This window comes from Ailuropoda melanoleuca, chromosome 4, assembly GCF_002007445.2.
Source record: "Ailuropoda melanoleuca isolate Jingjing chromosome 4, ASM200744v2, whole genome shotgun sequence".
Lineage (NCBI taxonomy): Eukaryota > Metazoa > Chordata > Mammalia > Carnivora > Ursidae > Ailuropoda > Ailuropoda melanoleuca.
In genome coordinates, this window is record NC_048221.1 from 17,033,086 (window position 1) to 17,056,153 (window position 23,068).

General features: G+C 45.8%; 1 protein-coding gene and 1 non-coding gene across 7 annotated transcripts in view; one reads left to right on the forward strand and one right to left on the reverse strand.

The window, feature by feature from the left end:
• Positions 1 to 22,488, reverse strand: part of CDC25A (cell division cycle 25A) — a 28,736-nt gene extending 6,248 nt beyond the window's left edge. Inside the window, exons 1-11 of one of the 6 annotated variants that reach the window (XM_034658240.1) lie at positions 22,387 to 22,488; positions 21,810 to 22,245; positions 20,727 to 20,800; positions 19,568 to 19,610; positions 19,035 to 19,071; positions 18,497 to 18,598; positions 16,430 to 16,549; positions 13,355 to 13,489; positions 12,706 to 12,780; positions 7,865 to 8,038; positions 1,207 to 1,305 (exon numbers count right to left, since the gene is read on the reverse strand). In XM_034658240.1, the coding sequence (XP_034514131.1) occupies positions 1,207 to 1,305; positions 7,865 to 8,038; positions 12,706 to 12,780; positions 13,355 to 13,489; positions 16,430 to 16,549; positions 18,497 to 18,598; positions 19,035 to 19,071; positions 19,568 to 19,610; positions 20,727 to 20,800; positions 21,810 to 21,979 (1,029 nt within the window). In that variant the 5' untranslated portion in view covers positions 21,980 to 22,245; positions 22,387 to 22,488. Of the gene's footprint in view, positions 1 to 1,206; positions 1,306 to 7,864; positions 8,039 to 12,705; positions 12,781 to 13,354; positions 13,490 to 16,429; positions 16,550 to 18,496; positions 18,599 to 19,034; positions 19,072 to 19,567; positions 19,611 to 20,726; positions 20,801 to 21,809 lie in introns of all 6 variants that reach the window. The other 5 variants (XM_034658239.1, XM_034658241.1, XM_034658238.1 and 2 more) reach the window with 5 other exon arrangements.
• On the forward strand, positions 6,701 to 6,807 carry LOC117802163. The gene has a single exon (XR_004625204.1). It is a non-coding gene; the product is annotated as a U6 spliceosomal RNA (small nuclear RNA).
• Positions 22,489 to 23,068: the final 580 nt, after the last annotated feature.

The following is a 23,068-nucleotide window of genomic DNA, read 5'->3' on the forward strand; positions in this document are numbered from 1 at the left end:
ACCTCAGGTAATTTCCTTCCTCCTACTTGTCAGGAACCTTCATCTCAGTAGTCAGATTGTAAGGAACATGGTGTCAGGCATTAGAGATGGGAAAAATAAGACCTGGCCTGGCCTTGAGGGGAGAGACAGGCACATCAGCAATTACTCATTAGGGCAACTGGCTGAATCAAGAGCTCACCCATCCCCATGGCCATTTGCAAGGTCATTATGACAAATATAACCAAAAGCTTCAATTCAAGTGGAAGGTTCCACCAACGAGGACACACCCAGTCTTGCTCGCTCTTCCCTTCAGATAGAATTGTCTCCTATTTTCAACCCCCTTATGTGTCCCTATTCCTTCAAAACTCACCTGGCTGAAATATGAAATATGGCCCAGACCCACACCTTCCCCAATTTTCTAGCTGAGACAAGCCCCTTCTATTTCTCCCAGCCTGCTCACACTGCACCGACCTTCACTTCCATCTACCGTGCGGTCGATAGCATGGCAGGTCTTACCACATGAGAGTTTTTTGAGGGAAGGAACTGGGTCTCATATTGGAATCTTTGCCTAGCACCTAACAGTTAAGCGCTTCAACAAATGTTAGCTAAACTAATGAATAAGAAATTGAGCTGGTAGCCTTCGCGTCCTGTGTGGCTAGACAAGCTACACGTTCTCTGTCCCACCCTTGTATTTCACCACAGCCCAAAGGCAGCCAACTCGTCCACTCAGCAAATCCGTAGGTATCAGGCCATCATCAGCAGATCTTCCTCTGCACTTCCCTGAGGGCCTTCTCCCTCAAATGCTGTGCTTCTCTGGACAACAGAGAAATTCATCAACTTAGGATCTTCTAAGATAACCTTTTGATACACAGTCGTGTACTGAGGCTACAGGTTTATTCTTGCTTCTTTGTAGTTTATGGCATTACTATTTTTATAATCAGAAACAGCTCCCAAAGAGCCTGGCCTTTGGGTTGCAGTCGAGGTGGCTGATGGGTGGCTTCTTAGTTTGTCTGATCAGTACCAGTAAGGTCGACAGTCCCAGAGAGACCAAGATACATCAGATCATGAGTCTGTTTCCTTATCTTTAAAAACTTCAAACTGTGTCCCCTTGGGGGCATTGCAAGAGCCACCCCAGGGAGGAAGAAAGGCTGAGGGGGGTTCTAGGAAACACCCCAAAGCCCAAATCACATAGCCAGGGCAGCTCTCCTTGCGTCTGCTTAGAATTACCTTGGAGAAGTCTCCTATAAGGTCCCTTGGGTCATTATCCAAAATGTTCTCAATGGTCCCCTTTGGGGAAGATGCCAGGGATAAAGAGTGATGTAGAATCTGGAACAAATCAAAGGCAGAAAATGAGGCCAGTGTTCTGAATAGGACTTTTGAAAACATTCTCCTAGAACATGTCACCAGGAGGAGAGTGACACGTAAATGTTTATATTTAACAAATAAAATATTTTCTTTATTTGACTGAATCTAGAATGAAAAAGAGAATGTGGGTCACTGACTAGGTCTACTATTATTTCAGTGTCTAAACGAACTGTTCTGAAACTAAGTTTTTCTTCTTCCCTTTTTAAATTTTTTAAGAAGATTTTATTTATTTGAGAGAGCGTGTGCGCACAAGTAGGGGAAGCAGCAGGCAGAGGCAGAGGGAGAAGCAGGCTCCCTACTGAGCAAAGAGCCCGGTATGGGGCTTGAACCCAGAACCCTGGGAGCATGATCTGAGTGGAAGGCAGACGCTTAACTGACTGAGCCACCTAGGTGCCCCTCCCTACCTTTTTAAAAAAGGGGAATTAAAATTAAGGCTAAGTCTAGGGGCGCCTGGGTGGCTCAGTCGTTAAGCCTCTGCCTTCGGCTCAGAGCGTGATCCCAGAGTCCTGGGATCGAGTCCCACATCGGGCTTCTTCGCCGGGAGCCTGCTTCTTCCTCCTCCCACTCCCCCTGCTTGTGTTCCCTCTCTCGCTGGCTCTCTCTCTCTGTCAGATAAATAAATAAAATCTTCAAAAAAAAAAATAAAATTCAGGCTAAGTCTAAAATAAATATTTTTTAGTTCTATCCAACTGAGAAGCTCTAGAGGTACAAGGAGCATTCCTAAAGGACACTGTGGTCTCTAAATACTATTTTCACTAAAAGAAACCAGGGCTTGAGGGCACCTGGCTGGCTCGGTCAGTGGAGTGTGTGACTCTTGATCTAGGGGTTTTAAGTTCAAGCGCCGTACAGAATGTAGAGATTACTTAAAAATAAAATCTTAAAAGAAAAAAAAGAAACGAAACCATGGCTTTTTGAAGAAGCGATTGACTCCAGGTTGGGACAAGAAATGTAAAAGATAAACCTGGAATGCCTTCTGATAGTAGCAAGGAACCTACCAGACTAGTAAGGCCATGTCAAAAGGGCTAGTCATGGGGAGGTAAGGATTTCTTAAGCAGGACACAAAGAGCATTAAACATAAATAAGATTAATTGAAATACATTTAAAAATCAAGAAATTCTGTTCATCAAAAGAACAATATTAAGAGAAAAGGCAAGCCAGAGCGGGAAGATATACAATCTTTCAATAAAAGATTCATCTCTCAGTACACAGAGTACTCCAGCAGAAAAATGGGCAGTAACTTGGACTTGCAATACAGAGAGGAAAATCTAGGACCAAGAAGAATGACTATTAGGAAATAGAAACTAAAACCACAGACACCATACACTCACCAGAATGGCTAAAACTAAAGGGATGAACAACACTAAGGATACTGGAAGGATGTATAAGTGTAACACTCACATTGTTGTGAGGACAACCATGCTGGACAACGATTTGGCAGAGTGTCTACCAAAGCCAGACACGTGACTAGCCTAGGACCAGATTTCTACGAGATACGAAAGTACATATTTACAAAATTGTACACGAATGTTTATAGCAGCTTTATTCATAGTTGCCAAAACCTGTGAACAACTACCCAAACGTCAATTGTGGGACAGAGAACCTGTACTCTGTTCATGGGATGAAATACTGCATAGTAGGGGCACCTGGGTGGCTCAGTCATTAAGCGTCTGCCTTCGGCTCAGGGCATGATCCTGGGGTCCTGGGATCGAGTCCCGCATGGGGCTCCCTGCTCTGTTGGGAGCCTGCTTCTTCTTCTCCCACTTCCCCAGCTTGTGTTCCCTCTCTCGCTGGCTGTCTCTCCGTCAAATAAAATAAAATCTTTTTTTTTATTTTTTTTATTTTTTTTAAAGATTTTATTTATTTATTTGATAGAAATAGACAGCCAGCGAGAGAGGGAACACAAGCAGGGGGAGTGGGAGAGGAAGAAGCAGGCTCACAGTGGAGAAGCCTGATGTGGGGCTCGATCCCAGAACGCTGGGATCACGCCCCGAGTCAAAGGCAGATGCTTAACCGCTGTGCCACCCAGGCGCCCCCAAATAAAATAAAATCTTAAAAAAAAAAAAAAGGAAAAGAAATACTACACAGCAATGAAAAAAAAAGGGGGGGGGGACACACCCAACCATGGATATATACAACAGATGATGCTCATAAAAATAATGCTGAAAAGAAAATACAGACATAAAAGAAATATATACGTAGGACTCCAAGGAGACCAGGTTCAAACACAGGCAAAACGCAGCTACAGAGGCTCTGCAGCTGAGTTCAGATCAGTGTTACCAACGGGGAAGCACAGGAGAGGCTCTGGGCTACGGCTAATACTCTTTCTTGGTCATAGTTGGTATTTATGGGGCTATGTTCACTTTAAAGAGATCCAGCATTCATTTTGCCTTTCCCAAGGGTGACCAAAAAGTTTGATGAGTAGAGGTTTCTCTTTGTAGGAACATTCTGCCAATAAATGAAGAACAATGGACCTTCAGGATCACTTTTTGAAACCTTGGTTAAATGAAATCTAGGCAACAATCATCAATGGCTGTCCAGCAGCGTGCCGCCTGATCAAAGTGAACAAATCACCCAGGAAAGAGTCATGCCAAAGAAATGGAAGCCCAATCTGATCAAGCCTTCCTAGAGGCTAGGTTTATGGGCAATACAGAGGATAGAAGGCAATGTTAGAAGATCCCATAGGGCCGTGGGAACTTCTACAGGACAACTGGCCTGAGTTCTTCAACCAATAAATTTCAAGAAGAAAACAAAAAGATGGAGCACAGGAGCCCAAGTAATAAGAGACCCAGTGACCAACTGCAATTTCAACCCAGATTTGAACAAACTGGAAATGCATTTAGGAGACAATTAGAAATAATATTGGGGCGCCTAGCTGGCTTAGTTGGTTAAGCATTTGACTTGATTTCGGCTCAGATTGTAATCTCAGGGTTGTGAGATCCAGCCCCACGTCAGGCTCCTCACTAGGTGTGGAGTCTGCTTAAGATTCTCTCTCCCGGGGCGCCTGGGTAGCACGGTCGTTAAGCATCTGCCTTCAGCTCAGGGCGTGAGCCCGGCGATCTGGGATCGAGCCCCACATCAGGCTCCTCCGCTGGGAGCCTGCTTCTTCCTCTCCCACTCCCCCTGCTTGTGTTCCCTCTCTCACTGGTTGTCTCTCTGTCAAATAAATAAATAAAATCTTAAAAAAAAAAAGAAGTCTATTCTTAAGAAAAAAAAAGATTCTCTCTCCCTCTATCCCCTACCCTTTCTCTATTTAAAAAAATTTTTTTTAAATAAGAAGCGATATTAAGAAAATAAAAAGATAAATCCCTAGTATAGCAAGAGTACAAGGAAATGAATATTCCTGAATATTGATGATAAATAAACTAGAAGCTTTCTGGAAGGCAACTTGTTAGCATGTATAAAATGCAAAGTTTTATAAATGTTCCTGCCCTTTAGTCTAGAATTCCTTTTTTTTTTTTTTTTTTGAGGGGGCAGTACAGAGGGAGAGGGAGAAAGAATCTCAAGCAGGCACCATGTCCAGTGCAGAGCCCGTTATGCGGCTCCATCTCCTGACCCTGAGATCACGACCTGAGCGAAATTAAGAGTCAGACGTTTAGCCAACTGAGCCACCCAGGCGCCCCTAGAATTCCACTTTTAATTAGAAAAAGTAAAATCCTCATCAAGTATTAGGTAACCAAAACAGATTATAAAATGTAAGACACCAGGCCTAGGTATGTTCATGGCTGTCATCTAGCTGACTTTTTTTTTTTTTTTAATACTTTATTTATTTATTTGAGAGTGAGAGGGAGACAGAGCACAAACGGGGCAAGGGGAGAGGCAAAGGGAGAGGGAGAAGCAGACTCTGCACTGAGCACAGAGCCTGACGCAGGACTCAATCCCAGGACCCCTGGGATCATGACTTGAGCTGAAGGCAGACGCTTAACCAACTGAGCCACCCAGGAGCCCCTCTAGCTGACCTTTTAAGACAACTTAGTGGTTACTCAAACCTTTTCATGCTACAGAAAACATGGGCAGTTCTCCAGTTTATTTTACAGTGCTTAATACCAAACCTTAATACCAAAATCTGATGATATAAGGACAGTTTAATGAAGGAAAAATGCGTACAAATAAAAGGAATTCTAAATAAGCCAAACGTGACATTTCACGAAGCAAGAATAGTTTTAAAATGAGGAAATCTATGAATACAAGCCAAAATATATAAACAAGTTAATATAAATGGAGTAATCATAGCTAGGACGCAATAATGTTTTGAAGGCTTCAGTTCATGGAATAAATATTGCAAAGGTGCACAGGATTTATGCCCAGAGAACCATGACAAGTCACTCACCTAAAGAAATGGCTAATGGTCAATAAGAAGTGAAGGGATGAAGGACACCTGGGTGGCTCAGTCAGTTGAGTGCCTGCCTTCGGCTCAGGTCATGATCCCACGGTCCTGGGATCAAGGCCCACATTGGACTCCCTGCCCAGTGGGGAGCCTGCTTCGCCCTCTCTCTCTGCCCCTCCTCCCCACTCGTGTTCTCACTTGCTCTGCTCGCTCTCTCAATACATACATACATACATAAATCTTTGAATGAATGAATGAATGAATGAATGGAGATGCTCGATCACCCCTGGAGTCAAGAAACAGATACGAAATACCACTTTTCATACACCAAAATAGCAAAAGCCTCCTAGGAATAACATTCAGTGCTGAGGAAATTCTGGATAAAGTCATCAATTCATCTGTCTCTGGCAGGCATGTGCATTGCTGATTCCTTTCTAGAAAATGACTACAGTAGGGGTGCCTGGGTGGCTCAGTTGGTTAAGCATCTGACTCTTGATTTTTTTATTTTGGCTTAGGTCATGATCTCAGAGCTGTGAGATCAAGCTCTGTGTCAGGCCTGCTTAAGATTCTCTCTGCCCCTCCCCCCAATAAATGAATAATAATAAAAAAGAATAAATAAATAAATAAATAAATGGGGGGGAATATAATAAATGTACATAGCACTTGCCTCAACAACCCCACTTATTCTCCCCAAAATGAACGTGCAAGGACGGTGAATACTGTAATTGTTTATAGTGTTTGAAAACTACAATCTGTTAATCAACAGAAAAACAGCATATCCATAACAAGGATTCTTTTTTTTTTTTTAAAGGTTTTTTATTTATTTATTTGACAGAGATAGAGAACAGCCAGCGAGAGAGGGAACACAAGCAGGGGGAGTGGGAGAGGAAGAAGCAGGCTCATAGCGGAGGAGCCTGATGTGGGGCTCTCCCACAACGCCGGGATCACGCCCTGAGCCGAAGGCAGACGCTTAACCGCTGTGCCACCCAGGCGCCCCAGGATTCTTGTTCAGCTATTTGAAAATAATTTACAGTGCTCACTTCGGCAGCACATATACTAAAATTGGAAGGATACAGAGAAGATCAGCATGGCCCCTGAGCAAGGACGACATTCAAATTCATGAAGTGTTCCATATTTTAAAAAACTAACAAAAAATAATTTACATTTGTGTACCGACCTATAGAAAGGTCATGACATATTAATAGAGGAAGTTCCAAAATAACAGGAAGACAAACCATAACTATGAGCAATTGATTTGATAGAATTAGATATGCTAAACTTGACACCAAAGAGGATACATATTTTTTTGAGTACAGGTGAAACTTTTATAAAAATTAAACTTTCATTAGGCCACAATAGGTCTGAATTAAAAGAAAACAATGGAACTGAAACACTTAGAATACAATGAAAAACACTACACAGTTGTGAGACAAACTTAAAGTATTGGGAAATTTATAGATCCAAGTAGACCAGGAGACAGTGATGCAGCAAACCCAAAGAAACAAGAAACCCTAAGGAAAGTCTGGTCTCCCAGCCAAAGGACTAGGAAAAGGGCCGCCTATCAAGACAGAAAACTTTTAGACAATATAACCACTGTAGCCAAACACCAAGGCAAAAACGATGGCCCTATACCATGCCTGGTCAGCAAGTGGGGAGCTTACATATCCATCCCTTGCCCAGCTGTAATGAGGTGCTCAGTCTCCCTTCCACTGGGATGGTGTCAGCAGAGGCCTAGTGGGAACCTTGAACTCCCGCTCCCACCCAGCAATAATGAGGCTCGCCCCCACCCAGTGTGTCAAGGGAGGCTGTTCTGGGGAACCTGAACTTCCACCTCCTATCACCCCCACAGTATCAGAGGCCTAAAAGAGAAAATTTACATAGACCAGTGTCTCATAAACCCCCAATACACAGGATACAATCAAAAAATCACTTGTCATAGAAAGAACCAGGAAGATCTCAACTTGAACAAGAAAAGACAATCAATAGAAGCCAACACCACAACACAGATGCTGGAATTATCTGGTAAGGATCTTAAAGCAGCCATCCTAAAAATGCTTCAATAGTCAATTAGGAACATGCTTGAAACACATGGAAAATAGTTAAGTCTTGGCAAAGAAAAAGAACCAAATGGAAATTTCAGAATAAAAAAATACAAGTATCATTCTCCCACAGCAAAAAGGCACCTGCAAAACCAACCTCCTGGGGCTTCTCTGGACTGGCTGCCTCAGCGGGACTGGCCCCAGCCATGCTCTTTCTCCGCTTTGAATTTGCAGGCGGGTGCTCCTCTTGAGATCGTTCTGGTCTTTTTAACACTGACCGGGTGATGGAGCTACACGTGGAAGAAGAGTCAAACAGCTTGCATCGATTGCCCTACAGGGAAAAAAAGAGACCCATCGTCCATTAAAACCTACTCGCTTGAGGGGCACCTGGGTGGCTCAGTCGGTTAGGCAGCCGACTCTGGATTTTAGATCAGGTCATGGTCTTAGGGTCCTGGGATCGAACCCCTGCGTCAGGCTCTGCACTCAGGAGGGCGTCTGCTTCAGGATTCTCTCCCCCTTTGCCCCTCCCTCCCCGGTTGCTGGAGCTCTAAAGTAAATAATCTTAAAACCAAACCCAAAACAAAACCCCCTGCTCACTTGGATGGTAAAGTGGATGGGCCAAGGGCTTCCTGGGATGGTTTAAAATTCACCCTAAATCAGGAAACAAACACTGTCCCTTCCTCTAGTCCCAGCGACTCTTGGAGGGCCTGGCACATAGTAGCCACTGAGTACCTGGTGCCCAATGAACACGTACACAGCTGACACAATGCGGAGATGAGGAAGACAATCGGCTCTTAAAAGCTTACTCTACACAGGGTCCTACGAGTCAAATAACTGTTACCCTCCAGCTGGGAACACATTTTTGGTTTACCTCCTCCCCTCTATTTGATAACTTGCACCTTGCTTAAGCACCTCTCAACAGCTTTTAATACCCCACCTAAATGCAGAAAAGGTTATGAGGTAGCTAGATATGCTAGAAAACAGGGCCAAGGTGTTAAAATACTGCAAAAGGTGTGAGTTTGTAAAGAGCAGGGGTGCACAGAGGAGCAAATGCCCTCGAAATTGTGTTCAAAAGTCCTCTCTACTTGGTCTTTCTAGGACTAATTTCTCAGAGTCATAGGGCAGCCACTCTGACCAGTGGTAGGAACAGTCTAAACTCATGTGTCTGTTTATGACTCGGCTTTCCCGAGTGTGTGCCTTGGCTCGGCTTTCCCTTCCATGCACAATCTCCTTTCATACCCCAGTAAACTGCTTCTTTCCAAGCTGATACTAAAATTTTGACCACACGTCCTTGAGACATTCTGTTTAATCCCCAGCAGAATGTGCCAGTCCCATGCTAGCTTTCCCAGAGACCAAGGATTTTCTCCTAATTTTTCTGTTTATTTTAATGGAATGTTTTATGAAAAGCAAGACCAGAGATTTTTTTTTTTTAACCTAGAAGAGCTGGAGGCATTTTTGGGAAGAGGATACACTGCTTTCAACAGTCTCAGAGGGAACTGTAAACTCTTCCAGGGAAGAAACCACAATTCCAATACAACCCCAGCAACTGTGAGTCTGCAGTGTCTGTGCAAGGCAAGTCCTTGCTGTGAAAGGCCCCAGAACTCTACTGGTAATTTAAAAATCCAATTAAGGGGTGCCTGGGTGGCTCAGTTGGTTAAGCATCTGCCTTCGGCTCAGGTCATGATCCCAGGGTCCTGGGATTGAGTCCCGCATCGGACTCCTTGCTCAGCAGAAAGCCTGCTTCTCCTTCCACCTGCTGCTCCCCCTGCTTGTAGCTTGCATGCTCTCTCTCTAGTAAATAAATAAATAATCTTTAAAAATAAATAAATCAAAATCCAATTTAAAAAAACTGATAGCCATTTCCCAAGCTTCCTTGCTCTGTACATAATTTTTGTCTTTCAAAGGGACCTAGTAAATTTAGTCAAAGCATTTGTACTGGGATAGCCCATTTCCTCATAGCTATGCACGTTAATCTACCATAATTTGTAAGTGGTCCCAAGAGTATAGCTCATTTGTCCCATATTTATAGTTCAAGGGCTGTGCTAGTTTAAAAATGTAAGGATTTCAATTTATATGTATACCTAAGGGTGTGGGGCTCTGATTTTGTCCTGTGACAGTATCTAATTTTTTCCAGGCATTTGTACCATAGGTGAGGATGTGTCCCTGTGCAGGTATAGCCTTGCTTCTAGCTTTGTTTGAAAGTATCCCTGATGGAAACAGAAGTCTATAGGCTAGATACTGATAGAAAGTCTATGAGTTACTGTTGCTTGGCAAGTGTTGTGCTTGATGATATGGAATATAAATACATGAGAAAGATCAAAAAATACATGGGGGGGAAAAAAAGCTAATAATCAGACTAAAGGCTTCGTACTTGAAAAGTCTTTTTCCAACTACCTGGATTTAGAGCTAGCAACAAATGTGGTCCTTCCCCCTATCAAGACTCCTTGTTTTACAAAGTGGTAAACATGCAGACAGATGAAATCCATCGCTCAAAGTCTCCATTTGTGGGGAGCCCAGGTGGGGTCTAAACCGAGATCCCTAAGTCCTGTGATTCCACTTGACCTTTGGTTGTACTCACCTAAGATGGTAAAATTGAGGGCACACCTCTACCATTCCAAATGCTATGGAGAAGATGGGAGACAGCAGGCTCTTTACCCACCAGGTACTTAAACACACACACAGACAGCCAACAAAACTGAGGATGTACTTTAAGACTGTCTCTCCCACTGACAACTTTGGGGTCATTCTCATGACTTTTCCTTTATCACTGTTACTTCTAAATACCACTGTTCCTAATTTAGGATCCCTTCAATCTGTTCCCTCTTCTCCCTGTAATTCAGAAAAGTCTTTAGCACTTTGCCAAATAGTCATAACCGGCTCCTAAGCACCCTGTTTGTAACTGACCTGTCCTCCCTTCCAGTTAATAGTCACATTCAATGAAATCCTAGCGTCCCTGGGAAAATCCATCTAAACCCCTTAGACTGGCAGACAAGTGACATTCGTCACAACCTCGCCCCTGCTCACCATGCATCCCAATTCTCCAGCTTCCCAAGGCTACACGCTATTTCCTCAGATGAACTGTTCTTTCATGAATCAACACATCCTGCCCCCCAAGTTCCCACACAGCCTGAGACCCTGCGCAAACATGCCCTCTCTGCGGGATCAGCCCCCGATCTGCTCACAGCATATGGCTCTTTCCAACGTGATGGACGTTCCTGCCCTTAAAGTGTCCACAAGGCCCACCTGTTTGATGGGATACACGTGGCTACACGTGTGCGTTTGACAAGGCCACACACACAGGGTAAGCTGCTGTCTGCTTCACATTGGGGGCTCCACAACTCCACTGCTCCCCCGCGACGGAGACGTGGAAAAATAACCCACTCCTTGCTGTCTTACTGCTTACAGTGTGAGGTTTTAATATGGGGGCTGAGTTAAACAAAGGTGTAGCTGAGGATGACAGTGGGGCAAAACCCTATCTGGGACAAGACGATGACACACAGGCTAGAAAAATGGCTAACGAAGGACACTGGCTAGAAGGGAAGTCTTGACGTGAAAGCACAGAGAGAGTTTATCTACTGACGCCTCAAATCCCTGCCTGAAGCAAATGTGGCCACAGCAAGCCGCCTGCCCCTTCTCAAACTCAGACAACCTGTCAGAACAGGTCAAGCTGTGAGGGCCAGAGGGGGGCTCTGAGCACTCTGCAGATGTGTGAAGTAGAGCTTCACGGGCCACTTTCGGACCCCAGAGCAATGAAGGAGTCATCCAAGAATGTGCTTCTATCACTAACAGTTGTAACCCAATGCCTGGCTAGGTCAAAGGCAATGCTAGCTTAACGGAGGCAAAAGAAACACAAACAGTTGTCCTACGTGTGAGCTGTGGGTGAGTCTATACAGGAGAAATGGAAAAACAAAAATGATGTAAAACCTCAATTATCTATGGGTAATATTCCCAGCATCCTTAAACTATGAAATAATCCTAAACTCCACACGGAAAATACCTGAAGTAAAACAGAATCTTTGAGAAGAAAACAGAGATAAAGCAGTGTTCCAAACGTTTGGCGGACTTTGTGCAAATGCCGAAAAGCATGGACAAGACAACCAAACAAGCTCAAGAAAGAGGAGCACCAGAGACCCAGGGACAGAGGACAGCCAGCTCCCCACCTTGCAAACAGGAGCTCTAAAGAGCTCAGAGTGCCCACCTAAGTATATCCCTCAGTAGCTCCTAGGGGAGATGGTGTGTTCTGAGGCCAAGCAAGGCCCCAACCTGTGAACTTGGCCTCATTCAGGGCCGATTCCCAGACTATCCGTACCTGCACCCACAGCTTAGAACACAAAGGTTCCATCAACCACTGTTACTTGTGAGGAATTCAATTTAGCAGATATTTTCCTGAGATCTTAAACTAGAAAGTAAGAGAGATCAGACACACACACACACACACACACACACACACACACACACACACATACACACGACATTAACTTGGCCAAGAATGCTGGGATAAACTAAAAATTACAAAAACAAGAACTACATGTATATTTATCAGCCAGACTTCCTCACACACCAATGAGGACAAAAGAAAATATAAAGAGGGGCGCCTAGGTGGCACAGCAGTTAAGCGTCTGCCTTCAGCTCAGGGCGTGATCCCGGCATTGTGGGATCGAGCCCCACGTCAGGCTCCTCTGCTATGAGCCTGCTTCTTCCTCTCCCACTCCCTGCTTGTGTTCCCTCTCTCGCTGGCTGTCTCTATCTCTGTCAAATAAATAAATAAAATCTTTAAATATATATATATATATAAAGAAACAGTGTGCTTTACACCAGAGAACATTAGTGACCAGTCAAGGGAGAGGCTCATACAACCCAAAGACAGAATCAAATGAAACTATTTTTGATCCCTGTGGTGATGTGGGCAGAAGGATTAGTTTTCCATTTAGTCTAGTCCACTCTGTCCCAGAGGTCTAATTACTCAAACCTCTCTCCAGGCACATGGGAACAACTTACAAGGTTTGTAGTTCTTCTCATGACAAGGGGAGCCGTCCAGAGGCTTGCCATGCACGATGGGGTCTCTTCATCGTTCTGAAAGAGAAAAACTATAATAAAGATCTAGCAGAGATTAACAGTGTGAAGGCATTAGGTGTGATTCTGCCTGAGGAGTACCAAACAGGCCCAGATAGGAAGCCTCTAATGTTCGCTCCTCTTTCCCACTAACCAGTATGTTAAGGTCAGAAGAGCATCGCATTTCACAAATTGGGCATCTGAACATGTAGCTAAGAGCACCCGCCCCCCCCCCACACCTGCCTCAAGGGTTTGTGAGGAGGTAGCCTCTGGCTCTCCAGCTTTACGCCAGCTCGCCCTACACTATTCTTGTTCCAGGTCTCTTTACAAAATAGACTGTCGGCTCCTTCAGGGTAAGAAGGATCCTCTTGGTGTCTTCTTTTGAGGAACTGCCCCACTCCCACCTCAGATTTAATTAGGAGCAGAGTCTCAATAAATTCTCACCAAAAGAACGAAAATATCAGCCACCCCAAAGCCCTGGGGAATTGCTGTTCTTTCTCACATGACTTCTCCAGGGTACTTAGTGGAATAGGTGGGAACACAAACACATGAACGAATGAACACACACACACACACACACACACACACACAGCACCTTCAGATTCTCTCCATCAAGAAGGTCCATGAAGCCATCATCCTCATCAGACAAAGTGGCCGTCACAGGGGATTGGGGCATAAAAAGAGGAACGAAATTCCCTGGCTCGCCGCCATCTCTTTCATTAGAGGAAAGCTGGAAGACAGAATTCACGGCTTGTTAATAACTGATCAGAACGGATTTCCTTGGATGGGTCACTAGATTTTACAAGGATTTATTATAAGTAAAACTTTGGCAGCTACTCATCAAAGGAAAATGCAGCCTAAGTTGATAAAGGATTTGATGTCTACACATAGTCCTGAGTAGAATCAGGCCTGGAAGCCTTCATAAAAACCTCTTCTCAGAAGCAAGTGGGATCTGGGGAAAGCCTCTAACAAAGGGCAAGGTTTGCTTTATCAGAGGACTGTTATCGGTGAACAGGAATCAACATGCGGGTTGCGATACAGTAGGATAACCTGCTGCAATGAGGAAGGGTGAGAGATATAATCTCTGCCTACAGACCAGCCAAGAGAACGCTTATGTAACTCTGATGGGGGGTGGGGTGGGGGGGTGGGACAGGGGGAGAGTAAAGGGTGGCCTGGTTCTACAAAGTCTATCTTAGTCCGTTAGACCTGGAATTTAGTCGACAAGTGCTGTGTTTAACGGAGGAATTACTGTGTACCAGACACTCTGATATCATCTTAAGTGTTCGGTTCCATTTAAACCTCACAACATATTAAGGGGAGTTACTCCTTTTCTTCGTATTGAACAAATCAGGAAACCAATGCTTAAGAGAGGTTACCAAGATCACATGGCTCACCTGTTTGACTCCAAAGCCCAAGCTTCTCTCCCCACTACATTCTTTCCTAGGAGAACCATTCCTAGAGTAAAAATAGGGTATCTCACTAGATGACCCTATGTTGTTGTTTGGGGGGGAACCCCCATCATAAAACTAATATATATTTAATATAGGAAATTTAGAAAGATGACTCATAAGTCTACCATCGGAGATAAACATTACTGGGGTGCCTGGGTGACTCAGTCGGTTAAGGGTCTGCCTTCGGCTCAGGTCATGATCTCAGGGTCCTGGAATCAAGCCCCACGTGGCTCCCCGCTCAGAGGGGAGTCTGCTTCTCCCTCTCCCTCACCCTCTCCCCTCCTGCTTGTGTTCTCCCAAATAAATAAGTAAAATCTTAAAAAAAAAAAAAATTCTAGAGATAAACATGACTAATACAAACATTGCTGATAGTGAATTGTATCTTTTCCAGGTGCTTCCCAAAACCAGAAAAAGTGTTCAGAGAGAGATTTTTTCCCACAGTAAGGATGCAGTCTCAACCTAAGTCCTACAGACAATCCTTAAGACACAAATCCCTTTGCAATAGGACTGCATTAATCCCCAAGTTGCCCTCTGGTTTTCAGAGTCAGTTGCCCACCTAGGGAGGAATCCCTTCTGCAGCTGGCCTCCTCCGCTTCAGGCACCAGCTTGCCTCACAGAAGTTCTAGGCTGCCTCCGGTACTCCACAAGTGCTCCTGGGCATGTTCTGGGCACACTGGCAAGTTTCCAGCCAGCAGAACCAAGGGGCAGGTAACTTTATTGTGGGGCAACACCCTCTGAGGCTCACACTAGAATATCAGTATTTTTGGGACACCTGGGTGGCTCAGTTAAGTGTCTGCCTTCGGCTCACGTCGTGATCCTAGGGTCCAGGGATCAAGTACCACATCAGGCTCCATCCTCAGCAAGGAGACTGCTTCTCCCTCTGCCTGCTGCTCCCCCTGCTTGTGCTCTCTCTCTGACAAATAAATAAAATCTTAAAAAAAAGAATTATAATGCCAGTATTTGTGACATAGGTTCTGGGATCCCTTGTGCATGAGTGATACAGCAAATGACGGACATGTCACCTATCATTAGGGATGGCCAGGTGACCACAATAACCCTGATGCGGTGATCTTCGAGGGCACACTAAAGATATTTAGTTTTGGATACTCAGTACTTAAAGAATTACCGTGTAGTTGGGAATCAGATTTTGTTAAATCCTGGTCTTCTATTTATCTGTGTCCTTTGGCAGATCACCCAACGCCCCTCACCAGACTTTCCCAACCCGTAAAATGGGTTAACTCCAGCTATTTCACAGGCTTATGAAGATTAAAGATGAGAACATATATAGAAGTGCTTTGTGCAGGGGCACCTGGGTGGCACAGCAGTTAGGCATCTACCTTCGGCTCAGGGTGTGATCCCAGCGTTATGGGATCGAGTCCCACATCGGGCTCTTCCGCTATGAGCCTGCTTCTTCCTTTCCCACTCCCCCTGCTTGTGTTCCCTCTCTCACTGGCTGTCTCTATCTCTGTCGAATAAATAAAATAAAATCTTTAAAAAAAAGAAAGAAAGAAAAGAAGTGCTTTGTGCAAATGCTAGACAGAGCAAGGATACTGGCTGAAGGTGAACCTCAGACCACATGCCAGACTGGAAAGCTGTATTTTCACATGCAAGTTCCCAGGAAAACCTGGAAACCAAATGTGGTCACTTTGTTGGGCGTCTCTAGCCCTAGCTGTCAGATCGCCAGTAGGCAACTTTGGAAGTAGTGACGCCTCTGTTTGGCAAAGAAATAACCCTGGGGTACGTGGCCCCAGATATTGTCAAGGAGCCCATAGGTAGTAGGTTCACTGGAATCCCTAACAGTTCTTAATAAACCACTTTTGGAAGAAGCTAAGTGTTGTCTCCAAACAAAACCACTCTGGGGAGTGCCTCTTAGCACTCAGGAGGCACTTGGAAAGAGCAAGTTTTAAGACCCATAACCCCACCATACACACAGTTAGAAGAATGACCCAGGATGCCCGCAGATTATTTCCCCAGAATTGACGAGGCCAAATATTCCTTGCTCAAGTTCAATATTCCAAACACACCATCTCTCACTCTGCTTCTGCCCGTCTGCTCTCCAGACACAGCAAAAACACCAAAAAATGTGACAGTCTAGTTTCAAACGACAAAGTCAAGGTAAAGACAACAAGAGCTGCTGTAGTGTCTTCAACTCCGGGTTAAAGAGGGTGCTTTCATTCTGTTCCCATCAGGAACTCCCCTGTGAAAGCCAGGGCACATACCATCCGAGCTGGGGCAGAGTTCTGCCTCTGTGTGAAGAGATCTTTACTCTCCTCAAGTCCATGAAAATGCAGGCAGCCACGAGATGCCGGTCTTACTGGCTTCTTAAACTCAAAGGCTTCCTGCAAGACAGCAGAGTCAAGACATCTTCCACTGTCCACAAAAACCATGACCTTAGCTGTAGCTCGGGTGAGACAGTCAAGGAAGCAGGCACTGCTCACCTTTGTAACTGCCTCCAAACTAAGGGTTTACCCATTTATGAGCTTAAGTCCAGCACTGGATCTGTGCCACTAAGAATTTCACAGACTTAGGCAACAGCTGACTTCTAAGGCGGCATTTTTTCTCTCACCACAAAGACTATTTCCTGACAAAAACATAAATATCAGCCAAGTATACAAAACCCTGAGTTAATAAGCTAAATCAAATCAGCAATTTCCTAAAATCTAAGGCAAAGTGTTTCAATATAATTGCCTGGGAATGGGAGCCGCAACTTTTCACTCTAGATTTGTTTGAAGATTTTGCATTTTCCGCCTTCTTCCTACCAACAGGAGGTAATTATTTTCCACTTAGTTATTGTACTCCATACTCAAAGCAATGGAAAATTAAGAAAATGACTGTTTACTCAACAACATGAATCGCACATGTTGAGTGAAAGCCAGAAGTGACAGAATACATTCTGTATGATTCCATTTACTTCAAGTTTGGAAGCACTTATAATCCCCCTACCTAAAATAGCCACTTCACGTGTGATGAAGTGCTCAGAGCAGTAACAGCTAATATCACAGAGTATCCACATGCCAACACAGCACTAAGTACTTTCTATGCATTAACTCATATAACAATCACCGATCACCTCCATTTTACAGATGAGGAAACTAGGCCTTACAGGTTAAGTGGTGTGCCTAAGATCACAAGAGCTCTTTACCATCTATGCTGTTTCCCCTCCAGAACAAAGTTCCAAGCAGGCAACCCTGGGAAAAGCTAAGCTCAGGGGAAAACCAGGCATCAGTACAGCTTCCCTGTGTCCAGAAGTTGTTACTGTATGTATATATGTATACAAAGGCCGAGGCAGTGCTCCAGGCACTTAAGGCAGGAACTCACTTCTGTATTTTCCCTCAGAACCACACACAAGTCGCTAAGAATCACTGGGAGAATTTATGGAGGCAGTAGGTTTTACACGAAGTCTGGGATATGTTAAGGATTACAAACTGTGGCATTTTAGCAGGGAATGGAAAAGGGGAGGAAATTGACATGAGGATATAGTGAGAATGAAGGCTGGAAAAGTTGAGCCAAGTCACTGAACTGTTTTGGATGCCCTGTGCAAGGCACCTGGCAGGTGTGAGAAAAGCCAGGCCAGGGTGTTCTTGGACTTTTGGATGGACCACCACAAGCTCACCCTCTAAGCTACCAGTTCAGTTACTCTGTGATTCACTGAGACTTGTTCGCTCTGTGCTTTCAAATATTGCCAAGAAGCCTTTTCCTAAGCTTACAACTCATCCCAGGGTGAGCCAAAGAGGCAGGGCCTTCTGGATAAAGTACTCATGGATATACTTACTCTTAAGGGCTATCATTTGAGCAACTGCTCCCTGCCAGGAACCATTTTAAATGCTTTACATACATTATCGTTTCTAATTCCATAATGCCCTACAAGTTACTGCTACTCGTATCTTACAAAGAAATGAAGAGACCTACAAAGAAGTATCGGGGGGGCGCCTGGGTGGCTTAGTTGGTTAAGCGTCTGCCTTCTGCTCAGGTCATGATCCCAGGTCCTGGGATCGAGCCCCATGTCAGGCTCCTTGCTCAGCAGACAGCCTGCTACTCCCTCTCCCTCCTGCTTGTACTCTCTCTGTCAAATAAATAAATAAAAACTTTAAAAGAAGAAGAATAAGTAATGGGTCAAGGTCACACAGCTAGTAAGTAGGATTCAAATCCAGGTTTCTCTGCCTGCAAAGACCATGCATGACTTTGGTGAAGGTCTAGTCTCCCAGAAAGCAGCCCGGCCACTTCTCTGTAAGCCACTGACACTTGTGGCTTTACCTCTATCCTGTTAGCACATTGATGCCACTCACGTTTTCCTTGTTCTCATCCTGGTCCATCAGTTGAAAGACATCATGGTCAAGAGAATCAGAATGGCTCCTCTTCAGAGCTGGGCTACATCCCAAGAGCTTCTGCTGTCAAAAAGAAAGAAAGACATTAGGTACATAAATGACAATTCAATGAAACTCAGGTTCAAAAGAAAAACAAAAATGGCAGTGAGGGTTTAGCTCCTCACACTGCAGGTGGTAACCAAGAAATGTGGCCAGGGTTCCACCTTACCACAACATGGGATAGAAGATCCTGCTACATGGCTTCCCACCTAACCTTACAAGGTAGGTCTACAGCCCTCTCAGCAGAGATTTATGGGGCCAGATCAACCCTAAAATATCATTTGCAAAAGAAGAATACTTCCTGTATCTAACTGGCAGTTAGAACTGAAGGTGAGGCTGTTTAGGTGTTTTGAGCGCTTACAACACTAAGGAAAACCAGTCTTTGCTGTCTAAATTAAGGCCTACCATTAAGGTCACACTGATAGCTAAGGAGACAAATTAAGCAAGGGAACTAACTTACAGGCAGGAAACTTATTCTCCTCATGGGATTTTCAAGGCTGCAAAGAGATCAGAAGGTAAACAATGAGAATAAAACAAGAGAGAGGTATTCATATTAGCAGATCCCGTGTGTAGTCTATAGTTTGGGGAGGGAGTAAACATCCCCATTTTAAGCAAGATGGAAGAACAGATTTCTGAGGCTGTCCTGTTCTCACAAGCATCCCTAACATTACTGGGCTTCTAGGTAAAAAAGGCAAGCCCAGGTCTTCTCTTAAAATACACATTTAAGTCTATGATGCCAGAGAGTGAAGTAAAGGGTTGGGCAAGACTCGAAGAGAAAAGCACAAATTATAGCTGAAATAAAGGATGGGAAGTCCTACAGAATGCTGACACAAACAACTCATTCTCTAAAGGCACCAGACTTATTTATAGGATCCACAAGTCTTACTAGGGTCAGCTAAATCCAGGGCTCCCATGCAGAGTACTAAGAATTTCAATAAAACATTAAGAAAAGTCTTTCCTAAGTACAAACTTTTAAAACCAGTGAATACATACTTTTCTTTACTATCCAAGGGCCCAGGAGAATCCAGACAGAAGCCTGTGGGAAATAATAAAACCTCAGGAAATAATACATGAAACACCATTTTGTCATTAAATAAAACAAAAATACTAGTACTGTTTCTTTAAGCCATCAATCAAGAATCATGGCTTAGACTTTTGCCAGAATTAAAGTGGTGTCACTATTTGATTGTTGAAAAGTTCATATCTGCACAAGTCTTAACATTTTCATAGTGTATCTACCAATCCGATTTCCCTACTTACAAATATCATCAAGGGAATAGAATGTGAGAATTAAACATAATCTTGATGATTGGTTGGTTATTCAGACAGAGATTACCCAGTAACGTTCTGTGAGTTCTGACCACGAAAAGAATAGGTACCAGTTTTCTGGAATAGTTTTGACTTCAAGTAATTTATCTTGTCAGATCATATGTTAATTTGGGGGTATGGAAAAATACATTTATCAATCCTATGACAAGCCAAGTATTCATTGCCTTTAACAAAATAACACCAAGTAAGGTGCTCATCTCACCAAAGGGAGCAAGGCATAGGAGACTCTGCTCTCAATATCATCCAGACCCGCCAGCATCTGCCTAGTGCACACCTCTCCTCATGATATCCATGTAACTTTGCAGGAAGTCAAGTGTTAGCTCTGATATTCTCATTTGCCACGCTGCCACAAGTAAGCATTCTATCCCTAGTTCTGAAGAAGTCTACATTTTAAGACCTTTGCTCTTGCAGTTCCCTAACCTAAAACATCTGTGCAAATATAACCATGAATTTATGAATTAGAATAAAATGCACTGGCCCATTTCCTCCATAGCAGGCTCACTGAAACAATAATTTGACCCCGCGTTTCAACCAATACGCTTTTCTGGTCTTGGTGTTATGGTTCATTTTACCCAAATACTCATCCTCAAAAGCAAGCACACACCATCTCCATGCAGACACTGGACACTTATTTCCTCCATAAGCTACCACAGGGCCTTCTTTACCCTGTTTTAAGGGTGTTTGTCACGGAATGCCATGACTCTTGTTTACTGTCTCAACTAGTCATCAGACTAAGTTCCTAGGCGAAGTGCACGTTAAAACAAATTCCAAGTTTTGACCCTCATGTAGTAAACAGAATAAATGTTGAAGACTAAAGGAATACCTGAATCGGTTGACTCAGAGGAGCCCATTCTCTGCAGACTGCTGTTTCTCACCTCCAGCGGCTGTTCATATTCACTGGAAGCAAGAGAAAGAATTCTTTCTATAAATTTCTAAAACATACTCACAAGGTTACTTACAGGAGACAGGCCATGAGGTTAGCAAGTATCCAGACTGCTCTCAACCATCTACTTCTAAGGCAACACCACAGATCCCATTTAGCCACCCAAAACACCCAGTTAGCACTTGAATATATAAAAGTTGAGACTGGAGTGGGTAGGCATGGCCTGGGCCACACTGTAGACAAGGGGACTATGATGTTGGAGTATTTCCTGAAGCGAGAGCATGTGTTCTAGGTACCTGCTAGGATGAAAGATGAATCAGACAACTTCCTGCTTTTTTCAGAGGTTGGAAAACGTACAAGACATGTGCTTACAGAGAAAATAGGACGTCCAAAACTGAGGGAAAAGCAGCTCCACCAGAAACACCGTGGGATGCATGTTTTGCCATGAGGAAAAGTCCAGGGAGCTTGGGAGGATGGAAAGTTGAATAAAAAGGCCTGGCCTTTTAGGAAAGCAGGGGTGGACATCAGGAACGTGCACGGGCTGAGGAACTGAGATGATTTTGCACATACGCCAGGAAATAAAATGCCATCTCTCTGTCGAGAAGGAACAAAGCTCGCAGGAAGCTAAGATCCTTCGAGGTGGTTCAGCAAAGGGTGGAAGTGAGCGCCTGAAAGGGTCCGCTTTGCCCCCGTGTGAGTAGATTACAAAGAGCTTCCTGGGATTGGGGCAGAAGAGTACAAAGCAATCTGAAAGGGGTGGCCAAGCTGGGGAACCCGGGCCGACCCCACCCCCTACCGGGCCCGGCTCGGGGCTGAGGGCGGCCCTGGAGGGTCCGAACGGCCTCTCCCGCCCAACATTCCGCCTGGGGGGAGGGTGCACATGGCGGGCCCCAGCTCAGAGGGGCGGCCCACGAGCGGCGGACAGGTCTCGCCCCACTCCGGGCCCGTTTCCCAGCCGGATCCCCCCCGAGAGCCATCTGGGAGCCCAGCGGCCTGCGGCACCGCTCGCCAGTCCCTCCTCACCTGCCCAGCCCCTGCAGCTGGTCCATGGTGACCGTCAGGTTGGTGACAGGCGACAGGCCCCCGGAGGCTGGCGCGCCGAACAGCGCTTTCACGACGGGCTGCGGCGGGGGAGGGGGGCTGCAGGCGAAGAGCAGGCGGCGGCGGTGCGGGGGCTCTGGGCCCAGTTCCATGGCGGCGCCCGGCCTCCCAGGGCTCCCGCTCTCTCTTCCTCCGCCTCTGCGGCGCCCGCCCCGCCCCGCCGGCACCGGCCTCGGCCGCGCGCCCGGCCGCGGGAGCCCGCGGGTCAAACACAAACACGACCCCGCGGTTCAGAGACGCGGCTGCCGCGGGCAAGCGGCGCGGACGGGCGGGTGTCTACACCCGGCAGGCGCCAGCCACATGCACGGGTGATTCCCCCGCACCCCGCGAGGCCAGCGGGCGGGCGGGCGCCGGCAACCTGAAGATTAAATCCAAACAAACGCGTCGGGTCGAGAAGAGAAAGCGGCCAGGGCCGCGAGGCAACGGCCAGGGCTCACACTCTCTTCGTTTTTCTCTCACCCCCTTGCCCGAACCCGGGGCCGCAGAGCACCAAGCGGACCTTCACCTCCCTTCCGGGCTGTCGCAGCCGAGGTGGACTTTCGCGGTAATAGCTGCTCACTAGGGACCGCCGCTGCCCCGCCCCCCTTTCCTAGTTGGCGCCAAACGGAATCCACCAATCAGTAAGCAACTTCTCCTCCTCGCTCCCGAATGGCAGCTATGCTGGGCCAATGAGAGGGGAAGAAGGAAGGAGCTCGCGGGGCTCTGCGAGGTCCTCCCGCTCTCCGAAAGGGGCGGGGCCTAGAGGAGGCCGGAGCAGATCCGAATGAGTTGCGGCTCAGAGGTCAATGAAAACTCCCAGCGGAACCTGCGAGGCGCGGGTAGAGACGGAGGGACCTCTCTTGCCCGGTTGCTTGCTGGGAAGCGTAGTTCCCACCTCGCACTGCGGTCCAGGCACCTCCTACCCGCTGTGGGCCACCGCTGCATAACCCCTTCCCGGAGGTCCACACACGGAGGGGACGCGCACGCTGGAGACAGCTGTCTGTCCCCCACTGGGGCCGGGCTGGACCCAGCCTTGGCTCGACCTATAACCGTGCGGTACCGTAGGCCCCCCTCTTCCGCCCGGGCCTCCAGGCGCCAGTTTTGTAAGGAGAGTAGGAACTGAATGACCCAAGGTCTGGACTCTGCCTCTCGAACCCCAGGCCCCAACAACGAAGCACTCAACACTCCTGTAGTGCTGGCCG